We start from the raw sequence: 13,147 nt of genomic DNA, 5'->3' as shown, positions 1-13,147 counted from the left end.
AGCTATCTAAGGATGGTACTATAGAACGCCACCTCAAGGTAGGCCTAGTGGCGCCATCTCTTGGTCAGGCCGGAAACTTATCAATCCACCCTCGTATATCCAAAATTCAGCTCGATCTGATTTGATTTGTAGAAATTACGATCAGAAATACGTCAACACTCGACCAAGGTCGCGCCGATAGTAATTTGTTTGTCAAGGGCAAAACAAATGCGAATCTGTGGAATGTTGCGGATTCTAAAAATCACTCGGCGAACGATGTAATTGACTTTACATGATTCAATTTAATTTCTTCAAATGTATTGCTGTGTTGCATATAAAACATGTTCCTATATTGATACTTCTTTCCAGTTAATTGTTAACACGTGTAAAAAAGCTGTGAACAAATAATAAATGAAAAGTAAAAAAAAGTATACGTTTTACATGAAATTCCATCGCGACGCGTTGCGCGCATTTGACGGAACTGCAAGATCGGCGCGACCTTGGTCGAGCGTTGACATATTTATGCTCGTCATTTCTACAAATCAAATCAGATCCAGCTGAATTTTGGATATAGTCTAGATTAATGTACATGCACTTGATAAGTATTGGTCGTTTTGGACAATTCGGAAATTTATAGCGACGTTTTTGAGCATGAAGTTGTGAAAACTTCGTGCTCAGTTTGGGAATTGAATTTATACGGAATGAGCTATGATTCTATATTCATCAGAAGCGGTAAAGACTGACGGAAATTTCTATCCAAAAATCATCTCGATACGACCATCAATACTCGTCTCGCGCGCTCAGGATGTTCTACTTTCCAGGAGTTCAATTGTGCTGCCGGATCGAAGAAGGGCACATAAACTCATTTCGCTGGGAGTGTGGAGACCCCTAGAGGCTTTCAGAAACATTTTTGAATTTTAATTCTTAAAGACTATGTCTAAATGTAGAATTTCATTGCGCATCTTTTTCCTCTTTTCACTTCAACTCGTGCTCAGTCAGTCAGTTTTAATGATTTTTCAATACATTTTTCAGGGAATGTAGTTTGAAATGTCTTTCGACTGATAAAGCAAAATTAATTAAAAAATTAATTTTAAAAAATTGTTGTTAATTTTTTTCGCCGCCTGGCGCTTATCGGCCTTCTCTAACTTCCAGCGTTTCGTTTATCGAGCGAATTTTGAGCAACACAAAACTTTCAGCGAGAAAGTTGTTGACAACAGTACAGAGAAGTTTTCTGGAAAATTTTAGCCCAATCGAATTGATATTAAAAAAATTATCAACGTTTCAAGTCGATAGCGGCTAGTCAACTCACGCGTGGGCTACAGCGAGAATCTCAAGATCCGATTTGTAATACAGTTCACAGGCGCAAAAAAATATAAACTAATCAAGTAATCAAGTACTATCAAAGTATTATGCATAAATAAATAATAATACGCTCTATTACAAAAGAAATAAAAAAACAAATTTACTTTCTCGATGTTTCACTTTTTTCAATTCCACAATTTAAAGCATTGCAAAATTCTTGGAATTAAGAATCCGTTGAATCTCAACCATTAGATCTTTATGTTGTATTTATTTTTTGTACAGTTTGCCTTAAAAATAAAAATCATTCTATTGCACATAATATTAAATGAATAAGTTATTTTACATTAGGCACTAATATTTATTTATTTATGTTTCACTGAAACATTATATTAAATTTTACTTTATATTTTTATGAAAATTTGAATTAATAATAACCTTTTAAGCAAATTTCAGGAAAAATTTCAACATATATGTACACATAATTTTGAAACTTGTATTCAGAAACTCATTTCGCAAGATCAGAAACATTTGAAAAATTACATAACTGAAACATGGGTATTTTAAATACAAATAAACTTTAGTTATACAAATTATATCAAATGTTCAATTACACAACCTTGAAGTTGATTCTCAATTTATGTACTTGATTTTAAAAAATTCAAATTTAATCTTTATGTAAATTAATATTGTGAAAAAATGAATCAACTAATACATAATCAATCTGTTCACAATATTAAACTCGATTAACAATGATTTTGATTCGAATATTCAAATCATTTTTACTTTTGTTATCAATTTGAAGCTTCCTTTTTTTAATTTTATTTATTAATAAGCTTCTAACTATTTTTAGAATATGTAAATTTTAACAGAATCAGTCAACAATTAGTTATTAATATTTTTCTGCAAATTTTAATTAATAATAACCTTTTAAACTAATTCCAGAAAAAAGTAAAATACATATACGTACAATTTTGAAAACTCAATTCAGATACTCATCTCACAACGTAGCAAACACTAAAAAAAATATACAATTGTAATGGAGGTATTATATACCTTTAAGAGATACTGGGCACTCTAGTTCCCAAAAACGCGATAAAAATCCATAACTTTGCAAAAAATTAATAAACCTTCAATTTCTTTGAATTATTATTCAAAATATGGTTTCTTTTATTTGTGAAAAATTGGAAACTCTATACATGTTGTTGCATTTATTGACTATGAAGTAATAAAATACTGTGTGTGCATATACAAACTCCGGTCTTATAGGGCTAAAAAAAATACAGTTTTATTATAACAAGAATAGCCAAATAGTCAATTACATAACCTTAATTCAAGTAATCAATTTATATTACTTAATTCAAAACAATTTAAATTCAATACGTATGCAATTTCATTTTTTAGAAAAAAAAATGAATCCGTCAAAAGTTAATTAATCAATACATAATATAAAAAGCATTGAAAAATTATATCCACTGAAACATTCAAATAATTTTTTACTTATATTTTTCTGAAAATTTAAAGTATTAATAATCTTTGAAACTTATTATATAAAAACTTGCAACATATTCACATACAATTTTGAAAATTGAATTCAGATAATTATTTCACATCAAAAACATTTTAAAAATTATTAAATTACAATAGGTGTATTTTAAATATAAATAAACTTTTCTTATACAAAACATATCTAATATTTAATTATATAATCTTAAAGTAAATAATCAATTTCTGTTACTTAATTAAACAATGTTAAACTTGAAGCTTAGGCAATTTAATATTTTACACCAAATTAATCAGCTAATAATAATTAATTTACTGAATAATTTGTACGTTATATATTTTTTTAAACGTGCACTTTTCTTTCTGAAACTTTGATTTATTAAACAGCTAATGATTAGTTAATCACTTTGAAAAATAAAGACATTAAAGAATTATTTGCATTGAAACCTGCAAATAATGTTTACTTTATATTTCTCTATAAATTTCAAATTGAATTTCTGAAAATTTGATTTTGTTAAATTTACCTTTTATACTAATTCCAGAAAAAAATCGAACACATGCAGAAGTAATTCTGAGTAATGAATTCAGATACTCACATATTTTACGTATATTTAAAGAGTTGATGTCACTAGAAAAAAAAATACATAAATTGTACTTTATAATATAACACTGCAGTGGCGCCACGAACTGAGACTATTGTGTGATTCATCTAGTAGAATATAGTATATACTATAGTTAGTGATATCTGCTGAAATAGAACGCGCATAAAATAATAAAATAGAACATCTATTACTTGATGAACAATATAGAAAAATTACTAGAATACACTTTACGTCGTGCTTGATAAAGTCAATCATAACAACTTACATACATTAATTAATTAAATTTGTAAACATTGATTAAGGTCATATGATGAGTGGGCCACGTGGCTAGATACCTACTTTACCGACACTTTTTTTATTTATTTATTTCCACACGAAGCGCAACATCGAGTTGAAAATTTGGGATAATAAATAAGAAGCACTAAGAAAGGTGAGTCTGGTTCTGTCTGGTTCTAAATTTTCATAACAATGAAAACAGTTTTTTTTGTAAATAATTTTTGTTGCTGCTTTTTTCATAGCTATTAAAATTTAGGACCAGATCCACCTTTCTTAGTGATTCTTATTTACTATCTCAAATTTTTATCAAGATGTGGCGCTTCGTGTGAAAATAAGTTAGAAAATAGAAAGTGTCGGTAATGTATATTATTCATTTTACTTAATTATGGCGTATTTGATCAATTTGATATATTAAGGGCATGTGGCACAATCAAATACCTATATTATCGACCTCACTTCTTCAGTGTACTAAATTTTCTTTGAACTTAAGAACTTTTTTTGTTAATAAAATATCACCTAAATATATAAAATATTATTACATATGATGCATAATAATCATTTATACAAAATATAATAATCAACAATAAAAAAATCTTATTTATTTTACTTCATTATCAGCGATCGGTAAACGGGATCGACTAATGAAATACATTTTATATATTAAGAAAGAATAATGCATTTACGTGGGCTGAGCGTTCGGTGAAAAATAGGATTAATTTGACTTTATTATAAGAAAAACCGAACGTATTATGCATAATAATTAATAATCATTAATTACAAAATAACAGCTGTTACTGAAAGTAATAGTAAAAACACATAATTCGAAATAATTATCGGCGATCGATAAAATTAGAAATTTACTTTTTTAGTTCTATTAATTTAACGTTCAAAAAAGGAGTCACCCTATGACTTACGAAGTGGCAACTATCATCTTGAAAATCGTGATCTCGACATTACGGTCGAAGCTGATGGAGGGTACGTGATCTTATAAAAAAATATATTCAAGCTTTAAGAATTATACAATTCTAAATTTTAAAACGTTAAACCGAAGAGATTTTGAGCATCAATATCTCAAAATATTTTCAACTTCTAGCCCTCAAAATTAAAATTAAAAAATTAACTTATTAAAATTAAAGCATGTAACTGCAGTGATAGAAATTGGTAGGATTCAAATATGACAAACTTGAACTCAAATTGTAAAGTTAAAGAATAAATTATTTATAAAAATAAAAGTAATCAAGAGAAAGTTATATGAAATAAAAATAAATAAAAATACTTAAAGTATTAATTAAAGTTAAAATACTTAAAATTATATTATAATATTATTAATATTGATATTATTCATTATCATATTAACACTTTTAAAATTTCAAGGATTTTACATTACAAAATATTACAAAATAAATTTAAAAAATGCAGAAAATTTTAATTACTACGCAAACATTTCAAATATTGTCTAATAATTTCACAAAAATTGCAATGTCTCAAAGATTTCAGTAACTGCAAAGATTCAAAAACATTAGCAAAATCTTTGTACCAATATATGTAAATACAGTTAATAAACTAAACCAAATCAATTCAAGATTTCAGAAAAATTTTCGAAGATTACGAAACACGAGTATTTAAAATTATTTCAAAAGATTTTAAAGACTTCGCAAAGTTTTCCGAAATATTTCACAAACACTTCAAGGATTTCAAAGATTTCGAAAGAATTCAATAATTTCACAAAAGATTTCACGAAGCCTTGCACATAAGATTTCAAGAGAGAATCACTCGCAAAAATTTTAATTGAATTTTTGAAATTTTACATTAAAATTTGAAACTTCAGAAATGAAGAAATTAAAACATAAAACCTTGAAAATAAAAAAAATGTAATTCCATCTTCCAAAGTTTCCATTTAAAAAAAGGTAATTTTAAAGAATTGAAATATAAACAATTTCTAGTTTAAAGCGTACAATGGTATTCAGTGATATCGAAATGAACGGAATTAATAATCATTATCAGCATTCCAGGGATCACAACGCAACAGGAGCTCAAAAAAGGGGAAATAGGGTAACTTTTTCACGAAAAAGGGGGAAAGATTAAACATTTATTTTTTCACGTGGAAGAGAATAAACGATCTTTTTTTTAAAGAAATGTTACATTTAAAAATAATTTTCAATAATATCTGGCAGTATAGAATTTATTTATGAAAATTTGATACACTTACATAGGTCGCTGAAAATCTATTCACAGTGATATAAAAAAAAGCCCGAAAAAAATGAGTTAAATACACAATTTTGATCGTTCTCTTAAATATTTCTTTCAAAGATTTGTGATTTTTTCCTTACTATAATTAATACTTTTAATGTAAGTTTAAAACTACAATCTTTAGTAGAGCTTTGTAAAAATGTTAAAATTAATCAAATCATTCGAGCTGAGGGATAAAAATTTGTGGGACGACATCCAAAACAAGTAAAGAAAGAAATTTTGTAATCCGTCAATATCTTCTGTCCTCTTTTTAAAATTTTCAATTAAAATTTGTTTAGTTGCAAAAATGGCCTTATTTAGAATTGTTTGACTATGTACAAGAACATGTTTTTTGTAATGAGTCGAACCTGCAATTTTGTCAGCTTGAACTAAAGAAAAATGTTAATATTTTTTTTCGTGGAGTTTATAACGTTCTAAAATCGTAAAAAAAATGAAATCCAAAAAATCTTAAATCATGACAAAAGTTTTTTTTTTTCGAAAAAGCAAAATGATAAAATATTTCTTTGTTTCAAGTCGAATAAATTTCAGATTTGACATATTAAACTTTTTTTAAATCCGTGCATTTGAGTCAATCCAAAAAACATGTTTTTGCACATTTTCAAAAAAATTGTTATGGAGCAAAACAATTATTTGAAAATTTCGTAATTTTGTATTATTGTTCGATAGTAAAAGCTGTCAATATAACCAATTCGCTATATTTTTGAACCTATAGGAAATAATTTGAATTCGTTAAATTTTACTGATTACAATTTTTTTTACTTTTGTCATATGTCAACCCACAAGTTTTTTCCCCTCGGCTAAAACGATTTAATTTGTTTTAGTATTTCCACTCCGCCCTACTCTTCAGTGCTCTTAAACTAATATTAAACATTGTTCAAGTTAGAAAATTTAACATTGCAGTTGATGGATCTGGAATATTTCATTTTTTAATAAGTATTTAACTTTGTACATCTTAACTAAAAAGTGTTCAACTTCTAATAATTTGTTTAAAAATTACTATATATTTTGTAACTGTTTTAATTTTATATTGGATAACAACTTTTGTTTTCAGTTTTCGCATTTTCAACATGCTTTGAAATGTTTCAGCTTCAAATTTTTTAAGAGTATTTATTATTTATTTGTAATGATTCAACACTTAAAAAGTTTACCATAAGTTTATTCATAAATAATTTCTTCAAGTGCTATAATTGTTTTAATTATTATTTTTTATTTAATAATTTAATAATTTTATTTTTTAATAATAGAAGAAAAAATTATATATATGAAAAAATTAAAATTCAGGTCTTCAACATTGGTCAACTTTAAATTGTAAATCAGTAAACTGAAGACAAAAAAAATGAAAAATATGCTTTCAATATGAATCACTCTAAATGTGGGCCGAATTCATTTCGAATCGGACAGTCAGTCAATGCTCAATTCACAGAATGATGTGGCACTTTAATGTTTTTTTCAAAGGGTATAAGACGACATGCATCTTAACGATTTTTCGACAACATTTTTTTGGCAAACTTATGAGTATTTTAATTTAAAAAATGTTAATGCAAATTGTTTTGAAAATTTCAATAATTTCGATCCCAGCGTTTTTTTCTCTTAAGTTTTTTCTAAATGCTTCCTAATGTTAAGAGTATATTCTATGATACTCTCCCATGTACCCGCACCTTGGAGAGAAGAGAGGATTTTTTTGTATGAAAAACGAAAATTCTGATTTCGTGCCAAGACGATTCAGAAACCAAAAAAGTTGAACAAATAAAATTGGTTCTCTAAAAAAGTTATAGAAAAAGGTCTCTTAACGCTTTTCCCCATCTCGCATTATTTTCGAGAGTTTTGCGACAATATGTACAAAATCGTTTTTTTTTTACAATACAATTTTATGGCGTGAAAAAACAAAAAGGACTTAATTTACCACTTTTCTAACGCAATGATAAAAGAATAATGAAGTTATAAAAAAGTGAGAGCAAAAATCTGGAAAATAACAATAGAAAAAACTGTCAAAAGCCCTTTCTCTAAAACTTTTGTAGAGAAACAGTATTGGCCCTTTGACTTTATCCGTACCTTTTCTTATTTTGGCAAAAATGTCGATTTTTGTTTTTTAGAAAAAAAAAATGGTTTCTTCTATCTAAGGTGCGAACACAGGGTAGACTATCATAGAATGTAAATTTTACATTAGGACGAATATCAGAAAACATCGAGACAACAAAAGCTGGGTGTTTTGAGTAAATTTAATTTGAATATTTTTAGGGAAACTACCGCCATTTCGTTCAATTAAAACTTGTTTAAATTGACCCAGGGGATTGCAAAAGAAGAGAAATTCTATTAGAATCAGAAAGAAAAAGGTAAATATATATGTTAGATAAAAAATTTAGCACTATTAACAAAAGTAATGACCATTTTTTTGATAATTTGTGTTAAATATTTTTTACACTCAAATACCATAACTTTGTCAACAAAATTGTTTCGGCATATTGGTAAGATTCGTGTCGCCTTGTTCCCGTTGGAAAACAACGTATAGAGTGGCTAATGAATCTGTGACTTTAAGGGGGGAGATACCTTTAGAAAGGGTCAAATCAATCAATTTTAATTAATTTTTTTTTAAGTTGATTAAATAACTAGATCATTTATTAATTTTAACATTTTTTTCTTACATTGTTAAAGTGTAAAAAAACATGTGATTTTTTTTTTACAAAATGACGACCCTGCAGAATATTTCTTCAAGCATCTGCTCCGAGGCATCGAAAACTACTGCAGCTGTCAAAATTTTTCCATTTTTCTGATATAAAAAAGGTTTTTTTGCTCGATTACTTATGTGTTAAAGGGAAGGATAAACCTATAAAATAATAAAATAGTTGAAAATTAAAATTTATATCGGCTGTTTAGTCGAAGGTCCAAATTTTCGAACATTTTTTCAATAGTTTTGACCCCAAAAAAATTATTTAATAACCAGATATCTTTAAACTTTTAGGTATATCCTTCTGATAGTACCATAAAGAGAAACTCCTGCAAATTTCAGCCTAATCGGTGAATAACTTTTTAAGTTAAAGCACGAGCAGTTTTTGAAAAGACAATTTCGAGATAATCACGTTTAAGGATTCGTTACGGTATAACTATTAGTTTCAGTGACTTGCCGATCAATTGGCGATTCCGGGTCTACGTAATAAACGTAGTAACCTAGTAAAGTAGTAATCAGCCTTCCCAGAATTTATGGGACAAAACAATATACAAACCTATTGTGTAAGACATTGCTCCGGCCCAAGCGCCCCGACTACCTGATTAGTGACGGTATGCGGACTCTAACATTTTCGACAATATCTCCATAAACATTTAATATTTTTCTTTTTCCTTTTTACAGCATATTTTTAACATATTATATATTCAAAATATGAAAGAAAAAAAATCGATTTTTTGGAAATTCTAAAAGTATCTCCCCCCTTAACAATTCTGTCAAAATATAAAAATTAATAACGAAGTCATCGAAATTTAAAAATTCGGTAAACCATTTAAGTTATCGAAGGTGATTGGAAAATTAATGAAAAGTACTTACCATTCGCCAATTTTTCATCCTCTTCGGTTGTATTTGGAACCACCGTTCGGTACAATGGAGGATCGCGGATCCACGGCAAATAATGATATATTTCAGCGACCTGTTGACTCCATAACCTGTGGACTATTATTAATTTAGGCTTATTAATATCATTATGATTGTTATTCAAATTACACAATTATGTGGCCAAAAAAATCTCAAAAAATTCCTGTTAATTGAAATTTGCAATTTCAAAATTAAATACATACTCAACATTGAACAATTTTATATTCATAACTTCAATATCGTATTTAGAAATAAATTATTAAAATTTGTAAAATTTCGAAGCGCTAACCTCAAACTTAGAAAATATTTTTATTCAAACCTCGCAATATTTCGAAATGAAAAAAATTTTTAATAAGGTTTTTTTTTAGACATTTAGAAGCCATAAAATATAAACAATACATTTAATAATATTAATCTCAAGTGCTAAAAATTTTACAATACCAAATTGGAAGCTTTAATTATTTCATACCTTATTGAAGTGTTGTTTAAGCTTTAAAATAACTTTAGATAATCTTTATGAAAATTAAGAGATTTAATATTTATGTGTGGACAAAAGCTTCTATTGTCGACTTTTTAATTCAATAATAATTTAATAAACACTCAATTGCAGCCCACGCGAAGAATAAAATCTAATTTTTGTATTCTGTTATCAGGCTATAATATGTTCCAACTAATTTTTTAATAAATAGTAAGCTTTATTTTAATTTTTTCGAAAAAAATTAATCATTTGTCAGAATCGAATTTTTGGAGCAATTATGAAAGAACTATTGCTATTTCATAAATTAATTTATAAAACAAAGATTAATTAAATTAAACTAGCAAAAAATCTCGAAAGTAAAGTACTTTAAGAATAATTATTAGTAGAATAATATATAATATTAAATATCTATATAAAAGTGAGATTATAGCAGAATAAAGTCAATAAAAGGGATGAGCCCGCAATGTCCATACAAGTTTTAGAGACAAACCTGGAGAATTTTGCGGAGCAAGTAAGTTTTTATTTACTTTTTTAAAACAATTATTGGCTGCATGTGAGAAAATTCGAGAAAAGCCAATAAACGAGGCCATGATGATATCGAGTACAGAGTGGCAGAGTACAAGAGTACAGCTCCAGTCAGGGTTGGTCAGTTACGCGTAACTCGAAAAATTTCTACGGATAATACGTTTTTGGCGTAATATACGTCGATAACAGTAGAAAACCGTCGAAAACTCCTGTGAGTGAAATACCCTAGGTAGTTTGTGTAGTTTTTTATGGTAAATTACTAGATATTTTACGTATCTACTTTCTTATGGTACATTTACACGCCTGCCTAATGGCCGTCATAAGGGTAAAAGAGAAAGAGAGCGGAAACTTTAAAGAAAAGTACTCTCTATCTCTTTTACTCTTACAATTTTCTGTTGGCTGACGGCCAGTTGACAGGCGTGTAAATACACCATTATACGCATGGACATAGGAAACATGGGACTAGGCATGCCATTCTAACTTGATCGAGCGGGGTTGAACCCATGGGAGGGGGGAAAATTCCATGAGTGGAGAGAGCCGCCATCTTACGATGTGCCATTTGATTATGCGCACGAACGTTTTTGTTGACAAACTGTGCATGAAAATATAAACATTTGGGCGCTGCCATGTTTGTCGCGGGACATCAAAAGGTGGCAGACCTCTCTCCTTATTGCACCACCCCCGCAATGGCAAGCCTAGTCCCTTGTTTCCTATGTCCATGATTACACGCTATAAATTACGCGTATATGGGACTTTACGTTTTGCACTTTTCCGTTCCCCTCCACTTATATAAGCTCAGTGTATATTTTATTGTTAAATGTTCTTGTCTACTGATCTACTGGATGTAGGGTGACCATAATTGATTTTCGAAAAGTAGGATAAAAAGCTTTGAAAAATGAAGAAAAAGTAGGACAAAAACCTAGCGCGCGACTATTGGTTCTTACTCTTCGTGCGTGATAATGTTTACCTTGCGCTACGCGCTACGTCGCGCTTTGCGCTTTTGTAAAGGAACAGGTCAAAGAACCGACAACAGTAATTTTGTTATAGTGAATTGTCTATTGTTAAAGCTCCTTCGGCTTTAAGGCCATGTGACGAAAGGGGCACGTGACCACAGTTTCTTTCCCTGTATTATTAAATAAGGATCTAAAGTACCGAAATGTATATTTAAATGAAATCCGGATACCCAGAACAACAATTGAACTTATACTGGACTTTAGAAAGAAATTATAGCCAAAAGCTATTTTTGACAGATACAAAAATCACCAAATATTTTTAAATATGCATGTAACACGTTTCACATAATACCGTGGAAAGACACTATATTAACGATATTTTTATTATATTAATAGATTGTGTCAGTCCACTAAGTTTCCTCCGAAACGTTTTCTGGACAGGATTAAAAAATCCCCAAAACATTGCCATCCGTTTTTTTTTTTTTTATTATTGAAAATAGATCTTCTAGGTGGAATATTAATAACTTTAAACTAAATATCGGAATTCGGATAAAAAATAGTAAACAATGCTTTATGTGATTATATATTACGTGCGCACTTACTTATTTTCCCACTACAATAATAACGCAGTATCCAGTCCACATGTACAAGTCTCTATGTATATACTCCCAACACTTTTTAAAACTTTTTTTTCAATTAACATAAGAGTGCAACAAGCGTAAAACACCACTGAACGACGTGATAATGACAGTGTTAAATGGGTCGTGGCAGTCACCGTTCAAATTCAACTTAGTGTTCTTGTGTTGTTATAGTAACCAACATGGCCGCGGAGCTGGTATGGGTAATTATGACGAAAATGGAACATTCATTGGCTAGACCTTCAGTGAGTTGGATCATGGTTCCATCAGTGCTGCCAGAACGAGCTGCACATTTACGCCAAAGATATTATACACGTAGATGCGGTACGGGGCGTCGGAGTGGCGAATTATATATATAGGACATCATATTTTCCGTCCTATCGAGGTGCTGCCCTCATCGTACTACGAAGTCGAATTCTTGTTTTCTCATTCTTCGTAAAATATGACGGTAAAGCAGTAGAAAATTGTTTTGAGGTTAGAAAAGCTTGACATGTATGTATCGCTGAATTTTTTCAGATTTGAAACTTGATCCAGGTTTTCGGTACAGTCTTTTTGTAATTATAAAAAAAATGTTCTCGAAAAATCATATTTTTAATTTTAAAAAAAGTATTATAGAAAGACATTTCAAGATAAACAAGTGCTGAAAACATTTTTCTTTGACAGTTTTTTTTTAAATTGAAATAATCAAATATTTATACCAAAGAAACAACTTTTTAAATGTTTGAAGTATTTAAACATTATTGTTTAAATTTAAAATAATCATTAAAACAAAATATATTTCTGGACAAGATATTTTGGTTGAAAATGTATATAGTATTTTTTAAATCACAAAAGTTCTTCTGAAAAATCGAAATGTTAATTAAAAAACACGTGTTTTTATATATTAATTTGTCTGTAAAATTTTTTGTATAATTTTAATTTTAAATTCAAACAATAATTTTTAACACTTTGAATATTAAACAAAAATTTTTTTGACAACAATATTCTATTATCGCAGTTTTAATAAATAATTAATATTGATTAAGAAACAATTTTATTTGTGGAGTCTTATTATTTGGCAA

The 13,147-nt window shown here is 28.5% G+C and overlaps 1 protein-coding gene across 1 annotated transcript in view; it reads right to left on the bottom strand.

Moving 5' to 3' along the window:
- Positions 1 to 10,590, bottom strand: part of LOC117172610 (39S ribosomal protein L21, mitochondrial) — a 37,860-nt gene extending 27,270 nt beyond the window's left edge. The window contains exons 1-2 of the mRNA XM_033360700.1: positions 10,461 to 10,590; positions 9,448 to 9,570 (exon numbers count right to left, since the gene is read on the bottom strand). Of these exons, the coding sequence (XP_033216591.1) occupies positions 9,448 to 9,570; positions 10,461 to 10,560 (223 nt within the window). The 5' untranslated portion in view covers positions 10,561 to 10,590. The remainder of the gene's footprint in view (positions 1 to 9,447; positions 9,571 to 10,460) is intronic.
- Positions 10,591 to 13,147: the final 2,557 nt, after the last annotated feature.

The sequence above is a fragment of the Belonocnema kinseyi genome, chromosome 5, assembly GCF_010883055.1.
Source record: "Belonocnema kinseyi isolate 2016_QV_RU_SX_M_011 chromosome 5, B_treatae_v1, whole genome shotgun sequence".
NCBI classification, from domain to species: Eukaryota; Metazoa; Arthropoda; class Insecta; order Hymenoptera; family Cynipidae; genus Belonocnema; species Belonocnema kinseyi.
Note: the sequence above shows the minus strand (reverse complement) of the source record. Positions and strands in the feature narration are given on the sequence as shown.